This window comes from Phoxinus phoxinus (assembly GCF_949152265.1).
Source record: "Phoxinus phoxinus genome assembly, chromosome: 12".
In the NCBI taxonomy this organism is placed as follows: Eukaryota; Metazoa; Chordata; class Actinopteri; order Cypriniformes; family Leuciscidae; genus Phoxinus; species Phoxinus phoxinus.
This window is the reverse complement of record NC_136887.1, coordinates 8,756,813-8,776,329: the sequence shown is the minus strand read 5'-3', so window position 1 is coordinate 8,776,329 and position 19,517 is coordinate 8,756,813. Positions and strand designations below refer to the sequence as shown.

At 38.9% G+C, this 19,517-nt stretch overlaps 1 protein-coding gene across 8 annotated transcripts in view; it reads left to right on the top strand.

Moving 5' to 3' along the window:
- Positions 1–19,517, top strand: part of arhgef9b (Cdc42 guanine nucleotide exchange factor (GEF) 9b) — a 71,492-nt gene that overhangs the window by 27,754 nt on the left and 24,221 nt on the right. For 4 of the 8 annotated variants that reach the window (XM_079630273.1, XM_079630276.1, XM_079630272.1 and 1 more), the window contains exons 5-11: positions 6,366–6,545; positions 6,816–6,905; positions 9,814–10,014; positions 13,208–13,387; positions 13,600–13,832; positions 17,707–17,836; positions 17,963–18,094. In XM_079630273.1, the coding sequence (XP_079486399.1) occupies positions 6,366–6,545; positions 6,816–6,905; positions 9,814–10,014; positions 13,208–13,387; positions 13,600–13,832; positions 17,707–17,836; positions 17,963–18,094 (1,146 nt within the window). Of the gene's footprint in view, positions 1–1,500; positions 1,762–1,863; positions 2,136–6,365; positions 6,546–6,815; positions 6,906–9,813; positions 10,015–13,207; positions 13,388–13,599; positions 13,833–17,706; positions 17,837–17,962; positions 18,095–19,517 lie in introns of those variants that run through there. The other 4 variants (XM_079630277.1, XM_079630278.1, XM_079630279.1 and 1 more) reach the window with 4 other exon arrangements.

The following is a 19,517-nucleotide window of genomic DNA, read 5'->3' as shown; positions in this document are numbered from 1 at the left end:
TTACCATTTTTGTCAGCTAAATGCACAATTTTTCAGGCTGTTTGTGATAATAGAATGCCTAAAATCTATACACTATCTGGGAAAATGATGATAATTAGGCCTACTCAGTAAAAAAAAGTTTTAATTGAGTTTTAACCTACTCAGTTTTAATTATTCTTATTTCTTTTATTATTTATGTAATTATTTTAATTTATTCTATGTAAAGCCCTTTGAATTACCACTGTGTATGAAATGTGCTATATAAATAAACTTGCCTTGCCTTGCATTACCGTCCGCCACCACGCACGGTAATAGAGCTTTTGTTTAATTTTTTGCCGCTCCAGTCAGAAAGACTGCAGAGGAAATGAAACAAAGTTGAAGTTATTTTAAAAAACCTAAAAGATTCGGGGCTTTTGACAAAACATTTCGGAGCTTAAGCCCAATTAGCCACCCCCTCTCTCTGGCCCTGTCCCAAATGTCACACTTCATAAGCGCTTTCGGTCTTTTGGACTTACAATGGCTGCCGCATGCGCGTTTCCGTGAGACTGTAGGGTGTCCCATTTGTCATTTTAGGTTTCAGAAGTGTGCTCGCAAGCACCCCCTTTACGGTCGATATGCACCCTCAATGCGTACTTTTGCTGAGCCCGCACTGATGCGAACTCCGCAGCAGACTACTTCCCGACAGTCGAAGCGGCATTACATCATGAAAGTGCGGACTCGTTGGAAGACCACAAGTGTTTAGGGTACCATTTGGGAGAGGGCCTCTCTCTCCCACGTCACTTCCTGTCTAGCTACTGTCCTATCCTAATAAAAGGCCAAATATAGGCCTATATATATTTTTAAATATATAAATACACTTATGGTATATTGGTTGTATGTATTGGAGACACTCATAATGGATATGTGATGTACTTTTTACACAAATAAAATATCACTAATCAAGCATGTTTATAATATTAGACACATAAAGTATACTTGAAGTTGTTCCAATTTAGTACACAAAAGTAAATAGCCTACACTTAAAGTTATGATTTAATTACAGCTAAAATATACAAAATGAGTTGCTTCAAAATAGCACACTTCAAGTTAACTAATCATTAACACACTTGTGATGACAATTAGTCTGGCTGCAAGTATATATTTTTTCACCAGGGTTACTATTGCAGAGTGAAAAAGTTACATACAGCACCTTTAAGTTATTAAATTGCTCTTTTTTATGAGATAAGTAATAGGCTAGTGAAAAGAAAGGGCTTATAGGATGGTGTTCATTCATTTCACTTTTGATATTCGATATCCACACATTTGTGGGATCTTAGATAGGCTATGTCTTGCACAATTTTGAACTGCTTAGGTTTAACCTCAGTTCATACTTAATAAGTCAGTAATATTTAACTGCATGCACATTGACTAACGGTATGTAAGACCTTACATAACAGAGTCTGAATGTTTGTTAATGTTAATGACAGTGTTTCCATGGTGAGGGTGTATCATCTCGCACGCGAGATCTGGTTGGTTGAACGCAGATGCGCGTCATCTGTGCTATAGAATAAGCACTGTGAATAGTGACACCTCGCGCTGATTTCCGCGCTGCTGTTTTGACGACTAAAGATGCCTATAAATATGATGGTGAGGATGAGGCATATTTGTGCGTGTCTTGGCGTGTAAGGCACAGAACAGATCTGTATCTTCTCAAAACCTGGCGAGCTGCGTACTTGCCTAGCAACACAGCATTGCCGGACATTACAGGTGCGCGCAGATGCTCAGCCCAAATATGCTGTCTAGGTAGGCAGCTCACTAGGGTTTGAGACATAGCCGGAGTGTCGTGTTTTTGCATGCATATCTATGAGGCTGGATGCATTTATAATTGTAGGCTACTGATCGCAGGTTTGACATCAGCTTCGCGAATCTCGCAGCACTGCAGCATGACCTTGGACGTGCAAACGGTGGCGGTGTTCGCTGTTATCGCCTTTCTACTGCTGGTCAACGTGATTCTTTTAATCTTCATGGGCTCCAACTGAAGCATCCTTCAGCAGCATGACTGACACACAGTCGTAAAGAGGCACAAAGATCTGTGATTGTTTCTTGTCCTGGAAACATCCGAGGCTGCTTCACGAGTCCTCGTATCTGCGATTCTACTCTATACAGCGGTGGATATGGTAAAATATATTTTACAGTTACAATTTGTAGTGAGTGCGTGTGTGTTCTTCGCGTAACTATGTGTGTGTGTGATGTGTGAATTATTTATGGACATAAGGGTTATTAATATTCATGGCCAATGCTCTAAAACCATTAAAAAAAAAAAACATTTAATTAGACACATTATATTTGTGCTAGAATCGTAATAATTGCTATCAGTTATTTCTGGAGATATTTATGAATCAATTATTAATTTAAAATTAGATAAAATACTGTGCAGTCTTGCTTCTGAGTAGTGCAGACAATAGCCTATGCATTTAGCTTATTTAAGCCAGAGACCTTCCAAAATATAATGAGGCAAAATTACAGCCAAAGGGTTATAGGCTATGGCCAGATGTCATTCTGTATAGAGAAAGGTACATTCTGTTATTATCATGTTTGATCAGAGCTGTGATCACATGCCAGTACACGTGGTGCCACATTTTGGCAAGTTGTGAATTGTCAGTTTCCACTGGATTACTGTGAAAAGCTTGACATGGGTTAGGAGCTGTTTTCTAAACTGTTTAAGTTTTGTTTACTTAAGTCTATAGATGGTTGACAGTCTTATGCTTCAAAAGGCACATAAATATGTTTAAAATGTTGCGTATGTGTTTGAATGCGTACACCTGTCTTTGGCAATTTTGTGCATCTTTGATTGGCCCTCACTCTCAGGACGCACGTCTGTTACATAATATTTTTCACCCTATAGTAACTGACTCTTTAGTAACTGAGGATGTTGGAATTTGGGTTAATGGAATTTTCCGTTAAATTTCAACGCAAATTACTACTCATTAAAGACATGGTAAATTCCTTATTTTCATTCTCATTTGATATTAATAAAATGTTTTCCTTTGTAGAAGTTCACTCTATTCAGCTTTAGTAAAGTGTATTTTTTCTTCCTAAAATATAAGAAAGTCTCCATGAATCTGACAGTAAGAATAGCACATTGATGTAAAATGATAGATCGGGGACATGTTTCCTCATTCTTTTTTTTTAGTTTTTGTGTGTTCATATGCGCTTGGTGCTACGTCAGATAGCATTCATCACCGCATACCATATGCAGAAACATGAAGGGAACAGAGGCCGATTATGTAACAATAATTCCATTACATTCACAGACTCCATAATGAGAGGCGACTTTGAAGTTGTCTTAATATGATCTGTTGACATAGTTCTTCTAGATTTTTAATAATTTAGATACACAGAACAGTCTAAAATCACTTGCTAAATGCCTGATAGGATATTTATTGGCATTAATCATCCGGATAATTGCAGAGTATGTGTTTGATCTTCTTGTGGTTCTGAACATCGGGTCTTTTGCATGCGATGTTTGCAGTATTGGCCCAGAGAAGGCTTCGGGCATTTGTGGCTGTACCTGTGGCTGGTGTACGCAGCAGAGGAGTTCAGAGACAGCCATCGACAAATGCACTGACTGCACTCATGTTTGAGGTGACACTGTCAGAGGAGCCATATACTGTACAGCCTATCAAAAATCCTCCTGCTGTGTGTTTTACTGTTTATATATCACATGAGTTGCTCGATTTAAGAAAGAAAGCTGAGCAATCAGTGTTTCACTAGTTCGCCTGCCCGTTCAGCCTTAAAGGTTAATAGTAAACTAACTTGGCTTGCTGTCCTTGGAGGAGGCTCGGACCCGAGGCTCAGCTTGAGCCACTGTGGAATTGCGCATAAAGAAAGGAGGAGGAGGACTGGCGGAAGATATTGTCAATGAGATGACGTGGTGTCTGAATGTTTAGGCTCCTCCCGAACCTACATTTTGAACTTCATTTAAGACTACCTGTGGTGAAAATCAAGTTTTTAATGTTGTTAAATATGTCTATGTGGTGTTTTTAATACGGTTTGAGACAAACCATGTGCAAATTCATGTCAATACCATTTCTGAGTATTTTCTCCTTAAAACTGCAGTGAACCAAAGACAGTTAAAAAAACGCGGTTTGAAATCGCTGGTGTTTCTTACGTCACAAACTACCTTGTAACCAATCACGTCAACGTGCCGGCGGGTTTTAGCATATCATCAACTAGGACCGCTCTGAAACGGGAGTCTCAAGAAAAGCCAGGTTATCCCAGTATATTTTTCTGTTGATATGAAAAGTCAGGTAAATTGAACACATTGGCAAACCTTGATAGTTCACCTTATGGTACTTCACCTCTGGAAAGATGAATGTGTAATTAAAATAGGTAATTTATGTAGTAGAAATGTGAAATTATTTTTGAATTTGGAGCCTTCTAGACTGAGAAAAGCCAGAACATTTATTTTTGGCTTATGGGGATGAAAGACAACAACTCCCAGAATGCACTTGCTTCGCTGCACTATGAGGCCACTCCCAATCCATGCCTACCGGTAAGAGATCGCAGTTAAACAACAAGGCTAGGCTACTAGTGAGTCTCCGGGACTAGTCTTCCCGGGTTTTTGCGATCGCCCAAAATGTCCAGGATTTGGCTTTTGAGTTCAACAGTCGCCATTCATCATGTTTACTGTGGCGAGCAGGACGAGACTGACGGCCGCGGGAGAACGGCGCGAGGCCGGTGGCGTGATTACTGATGAGCGACACCTGTGAGACGCACTGGTCTCGTATCTCTCACGAAGGAGAGGGAATTTTCTTAGCAATGTTAAAACGCTCATCAACCGATCACTTGTTTAGAGTTCATGTAAACACTACATTCAGATTCACCAATCGGAATGAATTCAGTTAGATTGAAACAAAAGTAACAATGAATGGCGACTGCAGAAAGCAAAAGCTGAATCCCGGACATTTTGGACGATCTCGATGTCCGGGGAAAAGAGGATGTATGGTAACCCCCACTACTCAGCTTTCTAAACAGAATAAGAACCCGTTAGCTTATCTTCCAAAATAAAAGATGGCTGACAATATTTGTACATTCTGTGAGTGAGATCTATGGGCGGGTTGAAAACATGTGGATCTAACGCCTTCTACTGGCTGTAGTTTTTAGCCTCTGGCCAAAAAATCCTCCGATGACGCAAAATGACGATTTTTGCATCATCGGAGGATTTTTTTTTCAGACACAAAATACATAAATCTCTCGTCTCAGGGGGATATGACGGAGGAAAGCACGGTAATTCGAAAATACTACAGGTTTTCTACTGATACAAAGCTTAATGCTAAATCCTGAAGTATCCCTTTAAGCACTACACTATACAAATTTTTGGATGGTCACAAAATTATTAATCTTTTATGAATCATTAAAATATCGGTGTCCATGAGGCCTTGAGCACAGAGACTGTCTTTCATTGCTTAGCTGGGTCTTCAGGCTTCAGTCTGTTAGCTCACCTAACCTCTCGAACCGAGTCATTTGTTCTTTTCGCACGTCACATCCCCATAGGCTGAATGCAGTCTGTACCGGAAAACAAAATGAGTTCTCCTTCTGAGTCTTCGGGTCTAAGTTGTTCGTTCATTGTGAGTTTTGGAAAAGAACCATCATGACTAAAATTCACAAATTTATAAACTGTAAGAAATTTGTGACCAGAAACCAGAAGAAAAAAAATTTGCTTGTTTGTAAGAAAGGTTGGGAATTATTAACTAATTGCTGTATCCAATACAGCCGTCACGTGACAAGAGAACAAATGACTCAAACCCGAAGAGGTGAAATAATCATTTCTGTTTCCTGTGCAGATCCTATGGGATTTTGTGCATGCGCGGTAAATGCAAAATGAACAAATCAGCCTCTGAGACAACTCGTTGTCCCTGAGTCATATTAAAGATTTATTCAAAATTATGATTTGTTCATGATCGACCCATCACTATTCTCACTTGAAACAGAGGACCCGGAAACAGCATTCCTTACGTCACAACTTAACAAGCAGATAAATGCCATAAAGGACAATAAATTGTTGTACTGCATGCGTAGATTATAAATGAGCCTGTGAATCACTGCAAGAATGGTTTAGGCTCATTCTACATATTATACGTATCATATCCCTATGATAAGGCACAAAGGTGTACCTTTGAGGAAATACTTTCGCTTATCATGAGCAGACACAATTGTGATGCGTTCAAAACATTGGGCTGTATTTTCAAGAGCTACTGAACAGCCCAGCACAGCAACACTGGCTCCACCGGTGGCATGAGTCTGAGACGGGACAACCCGTTTTCTGAGGAATGGCATATTTCGAAACCGTCACGTGTGCGAAAGAATGAACGCTTCTCCATCATGGTCATTGTATTTTTCTACAGTTGATCAGCGGAGGTTCAGTGGTCAGCGCAGAGGCAGTATGGGATCACGTGACGATGGCCGAGAGGGAGTTGGCGTTTAAGGCGGGAGACGTCATCAAAGTCCTGGATGCCTCCAATAAAGACTGGTGGTGGGGTCAAATCGATGAGGAGGAGGGCTGGTTCCCCGCCAGCTTTGTGAGGGTAGGTTTCAGCCTCATCTTGGACTTCGTCATCTCATCTTATTAGGTCATTGATCTTATTAGTTAATTGTGATGCGGCTCAAGGTCTCAAGTGAAGAAATGAGGTCTTGGGACACTGATCCTGATTAGATGCGTCTGTCTGGACTTTGAAATGAACGCAGTCAGTGTTGAATCAGTGTTGCCAAGCCACTTCCATCTCACTGTTCCATTTCTATTCTTCCACAACAGGAGTAAATTAAAACAAAGTGTATTTTTGTCATTCTTTCCAAAGGTTGATCCCCACCCTCCTCAACCTTACACAAAACCAGTTTTCTATATCAACCCTATAGCAACTCCAAGGTTCCATAACACAACAGCAAAGGTGCGTTCCCAGCTCCTCAAATCTCATCAAGTGCTGCTGATTTTGTCAACACAGCCGTCTCTCACAAAGCATTTTAAAGCATCCAATTGAAATCACGCTGTTAGTGTGTTTCATAGCTTTTCAAGTAGATTTAGAACATACGCATCAAACATGTTTCTTCATTACATGTGCTGCTTTGGATCCGTTTTGTAGTAGCCTCCAATCACAGGCCTATGTTGAAATAAATGTTAGCAGCTGCTTTTCATTCAGAACCATCTTCTCCTTTTTGCCAGACAGCATCCCATTATGTTTGCATCTACAAGATTTGTAACGCAACAAGTGTGTACGATTTAAAATACTCTAATAATTCCAAATGGAACTTCACAGGCATTGGTACGTATTAAGCTGTTTTTTGACTGGGAACATGGTTTAGCAAATCTTTCTGATGGGAACGGGTTTCTTAGTGATTAGTAGGCCATGCAAGGGTGACTTGTGAAATGGATATGGTCAATGGTCTTTCTTAAGACCCTCTGAAACTCTGAGACTATAACTAGACCCATAAACACATAATAAATAAAAAAACATTTCTTTAGCATTCATTTAAAATAATTAAGTTTAATATTATTGTTAATGTTTCCAATTTCTTCAAATTAGGGATGTTAACCGATGACCGTTTGACCGATGGTTGACCGTATCAACGTTAACCGAGCAAAGTTGTCAGTAGTCAGTTAAAAAGAAAAAAAAAGTGATCTCTAAATTAGTCTATTATAGACAGTGGACTAAACGCTTAGCCGTCTCATTCCAATATATTTTTGTGAAGTGAACAAATCCCTCACACTCAATTTTTCATAACTCGCCAGTTTGTACTTAATAAACCAATAAAAACATGTGGCGTGAGGTCACAGCGTTTGGGTTCGCGCGCTCACAAGGTTTGCGAAAAGTAAAGGCTACAGGCTAACACACACGAGGTTAGAGCCAGGGCAGACGACAGGATGAAGCGTGCAGAGAAGAGTAGTGTGTGGGACCATTTCACCAACAAGAATAACAGATGTAAGTTGCAACTTGTGTGATACCGTGCTTAAATACAGTAGTAGCACATCATCTATGATGTATCACCTGAAAACGCGACACCCGTAAGCCTCTTCGGAGCTGTCATTTTCTTAAATGAGCCGCGGCAATGTTTCAAATGAGCTGCTAACGCTAGACAAACGCCTTTATTTTCAACGCGATCACCTTGTACCCAAACCATTTCGAAACTAAGGAGCCATTTGTCCTCCGATTACATACTAGCTCCTCGGCGCCGCGTTTGCGGGACTCATGTTTCGCGCTGTAGGGGAAAAAGTGACGTGATTGGAAGGGCGGCGCCGGGTGTGTGTGTGTGTGTGAGCGGGAAGAAAGACGCGATCGTTGCGAAATTGCAGGCGCAGCTCGAAATGGCTATTTCAAATAGCGTAGCATATTTTAAACTAATCGGTTAACCGGTTTCAACCGGCTAATGAGGCTCGGTGGTCGGTCAATAAATGTTTTCGTTTTCCCCATTCCTACTTCAAATAACTGAAATTTTTAATTAATCTTTTTTTTATATTAAAGGCAGGCACAATATGTAAGATTTGTGGATTAAAATATCCAAAAACCACTAGAACAATGTTATATAATTTGTTGACTTGTTATCCCAAGTCAATATTACATTATCCCAAATGTTTCCAAGAATGTTTAAATCCAGAGAAATAAGCAGTTTTAACCAGGACACGGACCGAGTCTGTGCGTCACATATCAATGACATCATACCCGCATTACCCTCGAGTTCTGGTTTTATTTTGTAGAAACCATGGAAACACCAAAGACGCTTTAATATTATGTGTTTTATTAGACAGGTGAGCAACTGTTTGGATGCATTCATCGACAGAAAAGGAATCATTGTTATATTGCTCAACACAGTTAGTCTTATTGTCTTACTCTAATTTTCTTGATTTACTGCGAGTACCATATTTTATCATATCTAATATCGATCTAGTTCACTGTAGTGTGTAGCAAGTGTCTCATAGTAGCCGCTTAGTAGCAAACGCACAGAGTAGGTTTATAACATAACTTTCAACACACTCAAATGTATCTAAACTGTTACTCCACTTATATGATCGGAAGAGGTCGTCTGCTCACGAGCCGAAATCACAGCGTCATTAAGCTACGCTTTTGTTTCGAAAAATTACATTGTGTGCCTTTAAATGTGTACTTTTTTGTTTTTTATTACTTCTTTGAACTAATGAAGTACCACACTACTTTTTGAATTTATCCATAATACCCAGTTACTTTTTTTCCAAGTACATTATTTTTTCTATTTATTCAGTGTATTTTACAAACTTGAAACGTCACCCTTTTACATAACCTTCTAGGCCTTCTCAGTGCAATAAAAACCACACAAATAAACTGGCGCTGACCCATCACGTAAACAGTCCAGAAGACATAATATTGTAATATAACATTCAAGAGTGTGATTCATTGTTTCTCAGGATTGTGATTCCTATTTAAATCGATTTATGCCACCATTATATTTCTGAGCCCCATTAAAACATAAAAAGTCTATGTGAACTGCATATATGCTACTTCAGAAGCAGCTTCTGTGCCATCTTGCCACACAATGCGGTCTTAAGAAACCATAAGCTGAGACTCAGACCAAAGACACATATTTGGTCTTATTACTAAGGCCATGAGAGCAAGAATCAGTCGAAATGTTTAAAGAACAACTATCTTCAGTGGAACTCTGCAGAGAAATTAATTTGCATTCTCAGTCCAAACAACTGTCTGTCAGTCAGCAAGCCCTTTCTCAATCCCAGTGAGAATTTGGGGTCAGACCTGTTCCGCTTTGCAAAACTCACAGCTTGGAGATACTGTATAATCTATGACTCTATTCCTTTGTTTTGTTTCCTGCCAGCTATGGGTTAACCAGGAAAATGTGGGCACAGAATCAACTGAGGGTGCCAGTGAGGTGCAGAATGGACACACTGACCCGAGCAACGGCTGCCTGTGTATTGGCCAACCACTTCAGAACCGAGATCAGATGAGGGCCAACGTTATCAATGAGATCATGAGCACTGAGCGTCACTATATCAAACACCTGAAGGACATATGTGAGGTACTGCTGCCATTATCAGATGACTATGATGGTTGATCTCTTGGTATCATTGAGAGATTAAAGTGATAGTTCACTAGGGTTGGGTATCGGTTGGGTTTTATCCGATAGCAGTACCTACTCTGTATGTTTTTAAACGGTTCCGGTGCTTAAACGGTTCTTGAACCGGTACTTAAGAAAACGAAACCGGCCACACACACTTTGTCAAAAAATAATACCCTTTAATTTACAGGGCCAAACTGGACACAATATTAACTTAAATATTTAAAGATTTTCTGATTTCTGATTAAATGAAAAATTGCGCCGTTTAATAGGCTACTGATGTAAAACACTTAAGTTAAGATCAACATTTTGTCTTCACATATTAGGACTTTTACTTTAAGCAGAGAAATATCTGACATTGAGCAGAAATATTTAACACACACAGTAGGCTATAGCCTCGTATAAAAAAGTGCTGGAACTTTTGAAAACATTTTGCACACGTTGCCACACTTGCTGTTGAATGGCAACGGTGTTTGCTAGCCTATTTGATATGCAAGATTTGCAGTTGGCATTAAAATAGGCCTACTAGACTTACCCGAAGAGGAAAGGCTGCTGTTATCATCATCTGTGTTGTCGCAACCCGATAACACTAAATGTGTCTCTATAGCACGCAGTGTGTTTATCGTGTAATTTATACGCGAAAATTAGTTTTTACGTGCATAGGATACGCATGGGTTGGTTAGGGTAGGTTTAGTAGTGGTGGGGTGCGTGTGTAGCTATTATACGTTTGGCTAGAATTAGTGGTGTGGGGTGTGTGTGTATTACATGCAATGAAGTATGCATATTTCACGCATATTATATGCACATAAAAACTAATTTTCGCGTATAAATTGAACGATAAACACACAGCGTGCTATAGAGACACTGGCAGCCTGCTGAACTTGAACTTTCGCCAAGCGTGTCAGAGGTTCTGGGTTCTAATCCGCTTTTTTTCTCATTAAAACCGATTATGCTCATCAGTGGTTATATATCAAGCAGGGACACGTTTGTGTCGTGTGCATTATATTTTGTGATTTCACCGGAAAGAATAGAGAGTCTCCGCAACGAATTGAAGCACGCGTCCGAGTGAAGACAGTGTGGTGTGCGTGAGCCTCAAGAGACCGCGCCACTGATCGCAGCTGCAACGATCACTTTGATCACTTGATTTAAAAAACACATTTCAGCGCTAGATCGTCTCTTATTTAACAAACGAACGAAATGAATGCTCTGCTGGTTAACCGGAGATGTTTTATTTATATGTATTGGAACATTCGTGCCGCGAGATGTTTTACAGGGGGCGGTAAAAAAAGTCAGGCACCGAAATCAGGCACCGAAATTTTCGTTCTTATTAGGTCTCGTTACTATCGTTTACATCGGAACCGGTTCCCTATTGGCACCGGGTTTCGGTACCCAACCCTATAGTTCACCCACAAATTAATGTTGCCATCATTTTTTCACCCTTGTTTTGTTCCAAACCAGTAGCTGTGTTTCGATTACCTTTCAAATTGCGCAAATTGAAATTACTAATTGAAAATACGCCCAATGGAAAGACGTCAATTTTGCAAAAACTCCCATTTATCGCAAAAAAAAAATTTACGCTCGCATGAGGTGTTTTTTTTAGGCAATTCAAAAAATTTATATTTCGCAAAACTGCAATGGAAACAGTTTTTGCGCATTTACATTAGGGATGCACCGAATCCAGGATTCGGTTTCAGATTTGGCCGAATACTGGGGCTTTTAAAGGGGTTCGGTTTCTGCCGAACCTTAGAATTGTTTTCCTCCGAACCGAACCCTAGGCTTGCAATACGCGCGCTACGATGGTCGACGTCACTTTGCCGTTGATTACGGGAAAGTGTCTACGTAGTGTAACGCATTGTGTCAGGAAGAAAAATAGGGATAATCGGTAGCTCACAGCTAAAGTTATAGCAGAGGCCAGACAGACTCATGGTGGCGATTGGCATCTCACAACTCACACTTTATTCCCCAATCAAACTCATGTAACTGTCTGTCACACGTTCTACAATCCACAGCGTTACTTAATAAAATAAGATAAAAATGAGCATCAAACTGAAATAACCCACATACATAGGGTATCGAGGCGCATACAATACAATACAGACTACCGACAGTTCAACAGGCAGCACACAGCTCTTAATGACGATTGCAATGACGATTTGTCTCGTGGTGGCAAGGACCCTAAACAATATACAACATCACCGCTGTTAAAATGCATAATGTTGCTTATTCTTTTATATTTTACAGATAAAATAAAATGAAAAATCCACTGCTGTGGACGTTGTTTACTTCATTAATGTGTTTACTGTGTTAATGGACTGAGGATGGGAGTAGGATTCGGTATTTGGTTTCGGATTCGGCAGAATCTTAACCAGTGGATTCGGTATTCGGCCGAACCCCAAAAATCTGGATTCGGTGCATCCCTAATTTACAGTGACCTGACGTAGATGATGCAGTGTGTTTGGACAGAATACGAGACAGAGTTCTTTATTAAATTAATAAAATACAAAAGAATTATAGGAATACTGGATTCTAATCCTCAAAGAAATGCCACAATCAAGATCTCGAAGCAGAAATGAGTGAGAAACACACAGAAACACTTCATACGTGCCGCTCACAGTAGGCTATAAGGCTCTTTCCTTGCCATTAATGCTTGGATAACACGCCTATGTCTCCTTCCATTAATAATAATAATGTCAAGTGCTATACGTGGCTGTGATATATATAAACGTCCGTTGCTATGATTTTTGGAATGACTTATCGCGAGAGGAAAAAATTACGTTTTAGTCGCTTAACATCGGTTAATGGAAACGCCGTCATTTCGCAATAGCTTTTTTATCGATATTTTTTAAAAAATTGCGCAAATCTGTAATGGAAACACGCCTAGTAACACTTTTATTCATCTTCGAAACATAAATGAAGATAGTTTTAATGAAACCTGAGATATTTATGTCCCTTCATTCCACCAAAACATAATTTGTAGCATTGTAAAAAATAATCAATATGAATCAAGGGATTTATTCCAAGGTTTCTGAAGAGACATGATAACTTCGGAAGAATGAGTTTTCGCACGCTTTCGCTGTTGGTCTGTGGTGGACATCACTTGATTTACTCATCTGGGGCTTGCAAAATGCTAAACTGAAGGTGTTTCTCTCTGTAGGGCTACTTGAGGCAGTGCCGAAAGAGGATTGACATGTTCAACGATGACCAATTGAAAGTGATTTTTGGTAACATTGAAGAAATCTACAGATTTCAAATGGGATTTGTGCGGGACTTGGAGAAACAGTACAACATTGAGGATCCACATCTTAGTGAAATTGGACCGTGTTTTCTGGAACATGTGAGTAAATTGCCTTATGACTTGATATTAACATCTTATTTGAAATTATAGCCATTTTTAGCTGAAGTACCTACAAGCTCTTTCATAATAAATCTAGAAAATTTCAAGCATGTGTATAATGGCTGGGTATTGACTATTCAAACTTTTGAACTGATTCCTGAAAAAAAATTAATTTGATTCATTTCTGACCTTAACAACTGTCTTCCATACAGCAAGATGGTTTCTGGATCTATTCAGAGTATTGCAACAACCACCTTGATGCCTGTATGGAGCTCTCCAAGCTGATGAAGGATGGCCGCTATCAGCACTTTTTTGAAGCCTGCCGCCTCCTCCAGCAGATGATCGACATCGCCATTGATGGCTTCCTCCTCACCCCTGTGCAGAAGATCTGCAAGTACCCACTACAACTTGCAGAGTTACTCAAGTACACAGGACAGGAACATAGGTAACACACACAGATGTAAAAAAAAAAGTTTGTGAACCTTTCGAAAATATCGTGATTTCTGCATTGATTACGTAAAATGTGCTATGATCTAAATTTAACTCACAATTACAGACAAACGCATCTGACTAAACTTAGTTTTCACAGTGAAGCCTTGAATTTAGTAACTTGTTCATCTTTCATTAGCAGCAAACCCATCATCAAATGTGTTCTGTTGCTGCTTATAAGACTTTTATACAATTTTGAACCATCCCTTCAAATCTGTTTCAGTTTATAAATATTTCAGGGTTGTCCTGATAGCACAGCCCAATTTAGATTATGCCGTCATCCCAACTAGCTAAAAGAGGACCTATTGTGCTTTTTTAGTGTTTAACTTTCTTTAATGTGTAATGCTGCTGTTTCAAAAAGGTTTAAGGTTAAAGTATAGTTTATTGTCCCAAAGGGAAATTTGTCTTGGACTCAAAAATACAACCACTGTATCACATAAAATAATACAATTACACATAAATTATAGAGAGGAAAAAAAAAGGAGTTAAATATGTCCCATCACAAATGCATATGCCATAATTCAGAACTATACACCCAAGTACGTAAATTAAGTACATCATTTTTTTTTCTTATTTAATAGCTTAATTGCAGAAGGAATTAATGAATTCTTAAACCGGTTTAATTATGTTGAAACCGTGACATTTCAAACTCACAGTTCAGGGTGTGTGTTGTATCATGCAGAATCTTAAATGCCTCCCTCAGCAGAGACTTTGTGTACAGGGTCCGGAGATAAAAAGGTTATATTCTGCCCATGATTTTCATGGCCGTTTGAATAAGACGTCCAGGCCTGGATTTCAACTGCACTGTCAAATTACCATACCATAGGTGTATTCCGTATCTAATCACATTCTCCAGTACAGCTTGATAAAACAACATCATAATCTTACTACTGACACCATAAAGTCTGAGCCTTCTCAAAAAATACAATCTTTGTTATAACAGAGTGCACAAGTTGTCAAGCTATTTTTTTACAGCCGACCTTATTGCAAATGCATTCGTAGGAGTTTCACTTTCAGATGCAAAATTTATGGGAGGAGAGTATTTAAATGAATCATGCAACGTGATTCTCTATGGTTTGTGGTAGTCAATTTGCCATAATTGGGCTTGTGCCATAATTTAACTCTGAAAAAAAAAAGCATTTCTTATCCCATTTAGCTCTTGACATGGCTGTGATAGTTGCTGCTAGAAGGAAGAACCGTGGAGAGTGTGTGGTAGAGGGAAGAGAATTTTCTCCACTCATGTTAATTTATTTGAAATGCCAGAGGAAGACACTACCCGAACATATCAATTACCTAGCCACGTTATTTTTAATTTGCTGCGACCCTATGCTAATTTGCGCTGCTCTTGGTAGTTTGCATTGGTCATTATGGAAATGAGCTGCTGCGTCTGTGCTATTTATTTTGCTCATTGCTAAACGCCATTTTAAACCTTAAACATACTTCAAACATAGGCTATGATGCACACCAGACAGGCGGCAGTCCAAAACAGTGAATCTAATCACCATTCAGGCAAAATGTTCACTTCAAGATTGAAAAAAGTGACGTAGATGAGTTTTGCTGTAAAAACAGAGCAAACGGGGAGAGAAAGGGTGATCTATATATTATTTTACCTCTCTGAAACATAGACTTTTGTTAATCCAGAGAAAGACTACAGTATATAATTTAAAAAAACTGCCTATACACACTGTTCCAGCCTAGGGTGAAGTCAATATGTACATTAACAATGATTTATTGGTTATTTAACTATAATATAATTTAAAGGAAAACTTAATAAAGTTGTAACTTACTATCTCTTCAATAAAATTTTAAAAAGTGCAGTATAAATCTAATTAGTTAACTTTACTTAAAAAGCTTGCTAACTGATTGACTTGAAAAAAAATGTAGGTAAAAAACACTTTTTTTAGTTTCAACAACAACTAGTTTAAAAATGTATTTAAAGTTACATACGCATACTGGGTGTGTATTCCAAACAACTCATTTATTTAAGTTAAGCTAACTAATGTAACGTTTCCCGCAACTTGGAATTCCTTAGTTGTATGTACTTGGACAGTGATCTGATTTACTTGTTAAAACCATGCAAACTGATTGCCTTAAAAAGACCAAGGGCCCTATTTTAACGATCTGAAACGCAAGTGTCAAAGCGCAAAGCGCAAGTAACTTTGTGGGCAGGTCTTGGGCGCTGTTGCTATTTTCCCAGTGGGATAAATGCCTCTTGCTCCCGGCGCAAATCTAAAAGGGGTTGGTCTGAAGTAGCTTCATTTCAAGCTACTTGAATTATTATTATGTTATGTGTTTTTGCACAAGATTAATACGCGGGGAGATTTGTAAGTGTTTAATGTTCTGTTATGTTTGGTTTTCAAAGGGTTTCTATATAATTATGAATAATATAATTATTCATAGGTGTGGTTTGGGCATAACGTGAAATAAACCAATCAGAGCGTCCTCTCACATTCCCTTTAAGAGCAGGCGGTTTTCCAACACGGTTTGCTATTATAATGGCGTATTTGCCAGCGCATGCCAGGAGCGGTTCACAGCCGAGGAGACCAACGTTCTCGTCAGGGCCGTAAAACACAGAGAAGTGATATTGGGGATGATGGGAGAAACCCACCCAAATTAGCTTCGGTTAAACAGGCATATAATTTGGGTAAATGTGTAGCCTAATCTAAAAAACTTTTTATTTAATCTAGATCGATTTTTTTCACATCTTCACGGACACAACAATGATTTCCCTCGTGTGTTAATATTTTTCCTTGTAATAATGTATGATTTGCAAAAATGAAAACTGCTGCGTCCGTTTAGATTAGAGAATCAAAGTGTATGCGCGTTGTTCACACGCTACATTATGGCCAAGCACGCGCCCTTAAAATACCATATCACTAACGCGCAACGCGCCACTGTCTTTAGACTAGGATTTTCCTGGTCTGTGGCGGAATTGCTTTCTAAAACTGGAAAATAGCACCAGGGAACGTTTGCGCTGGAACACGCCTCCTCTTTGCGCTGAACCGCTCCCGCGAGCGCAAGTTCATTCCCTAATTTACCGACGTGTGTCTGTGGAGGGAAAAGTCCGCTGTGCGCGGGTGCAAAATAGGAATGATACATGCGTCGGTGTACAAAGTCAATTGTGCTGGGTGCAAGATAGGGCCCCAAGTAAGTGTTACTCCGGTAAATTACGTGCTTCAATCATCCAGCTGGCCATAGCACACATACATGTGCTAATATAACAGAGAGACTACCACTTTATCAGTGCAGGTACTGCTGTTTAAATAAAGCAGTCTATAGTTTAAGAGTTTGCAGACCCATCCTCGACTGGAATACAGGCTCTACTCTTCAGCACAATGTTAACCTCCCCAATATACCGACACAATAGAAACCCTTTGAAAACCAAACATAACAGAACATTAAACACTTACAAATCTCCCCGCGTATTAATCTTGTGCAAAAACACATAACATAACTTCATTTCAACATTTGCTCCTAGAGTCTGAAGCAAAGCATTCTGGGAACTAGAAATCCGATGTAACTCGTTTAGTTTAAGTTCTGCCTCATATGATCAATTTATATTAACTAGGGTTTTCTGAGTAACAACGGCATAGTATGCAAATAGTACAATTCCTAGTTCCCACAATTCCTAACTCCTTGATTTTCACAATTTAAGTCAAGTCAAATAGAAAGTGTTAGTTAGGACATTTAAGTTTTACAGTGTACAATTGTTTGTGTGTTATTAGTTTGGTCAGATTGTGTCTTTTCTGTGACTCAGTCATGACCAAACCATGTTTTATGAGTTATATAATATATCAATAGTCTGTGGGTCTTTATGTTTCCGCCCACAGTGATTACCGCTATGTGGCAGCAGCACTTGCAGTCATGAGGAACGTCACCCAGCAAATCAATGAGCGCAAAAGAAGACTGGAGAACATTGACAAGATCGCTCAATGGCAAGCCTCAGTGTTGGACTGGGAGGTGTGTTAAGTGGTGTGGAATCAAACTTTTTGGGGAATAACACGTTTTATTAATAAAAGCTTCTTTAAGGTGTCCACTCCCGATCCTAGCTTGTCTGCTTGACTGACAGGTTTTGTTTTTGCTTAGGGTGATGACATTCTGGACAGAAGTTCAGAGCTGATCTACACGGGTGAGATGTCGTGGGTATATCAGCCTTATGGCAGGAGTCAGCAGCGAGTCTTCTTCCTTTTTGATCATCAGCTGGTCTTGTGCAAAAAGGTACATGGCATTTACGAAATATTTTGTGTTCCCTTTGAAAAAAGATTTGTGGTCTTCAGTATGAACAATGAGATAAATAAATAAGTGTAAACACTGATCATAAATATATTCATAGACTCATTTAAATTCATAAGCATTTCTTGATTGCCAGATTTGAATCTCAAAATGTGATTATGAATTAGAACTGCATCCTAAACACATCCTGAATCTAAAGTTTTTCAGAGCTGTATTTTTTGATACATGATGTATCTAAAATAACAAAGTAGCCAATCCAAAGTAGCAGTTGCAGATCTTTTACAAGTGAATTCAATTGGACATACAGTAGTTGCCAACTCTCAAGCATTTAAGACACGTGCTTTACAGGATCTGTATCACGCTCTGACACCACCATGCTAAATCTGCCAAATAATAAGACAACACAAAATACGTTACTACAAATCTGCTCGTTGCATCTTTTCCATTGTTGTTGTTTTTTTCAAAAACAGATATTTAGCAAGCATTCACACTTTTGCCCTGAGACATATTACTGATGACCATCAATAGTCTTAGTTTTTCCCATTTTAATACTTTCCAACATGCTTTTAGTCCATCAGTTTTTCCTTTTGCATAAAATATTTGTCATGACTGTCAAAAGATTAAAGTTAATCGCAATGAATATAAAGAATATTGGGTAACGCTTTAGATTACAGCCCGGAAAGTACTGTGTAATTAAGAGGAATTTACAGTGTAACTTTCTGTAATTATAGTGTACCTATAAAGTACTTGCATGTAAGTATAAGGGAACAATATGTAACGTTTTGGGAATAAGGGGATAACAACCAGGAGAATTAAACAAATATTAGTGTGGAACTAAGGGGTACTTCTACTATTATGATACAACAATCTTACATTTGGGAGCAATTTAGCGAGAACAGACACTGCGTACCTTTTTTTAAAAATGGTGAACCAGTACATACTGTATAGCCTTTTTAAAAATTACAGGGTACATATCTATGCAAATACAATAAAAAATAAATAAAAAAATTATAGCAAAAGTGCAGATGTTTTATAACTTTTTTTTTTTTCTATAAATCATTGCCTCCAGCCAGCTGCCACAAGCACATTCACGAGGATTGAGTTTTATGCGCATACATTGTATGCAATATAAATGCGTGTCATGAAGCTCAGGATACAAGTGACGCAGAAGCTTACAAATGCTCTATAGACATCTCGAAACTCTCCTTCAGCAAATCAAGTTCACAGGCTTTAAAGGGCTAGATCACCCTAAAATAAAAATTAAGTCATCATTTTCGCATCCTGGTGTTGTTCTAATGCTGTATCCCTTCTTTCTTTTATGGACCACAAAATAAGAATGATTTAATTCTAACTCCTGCTCGCGCTCATACATATAATGGCAGTGAATAGTGACCAGCATCAAGCTTTT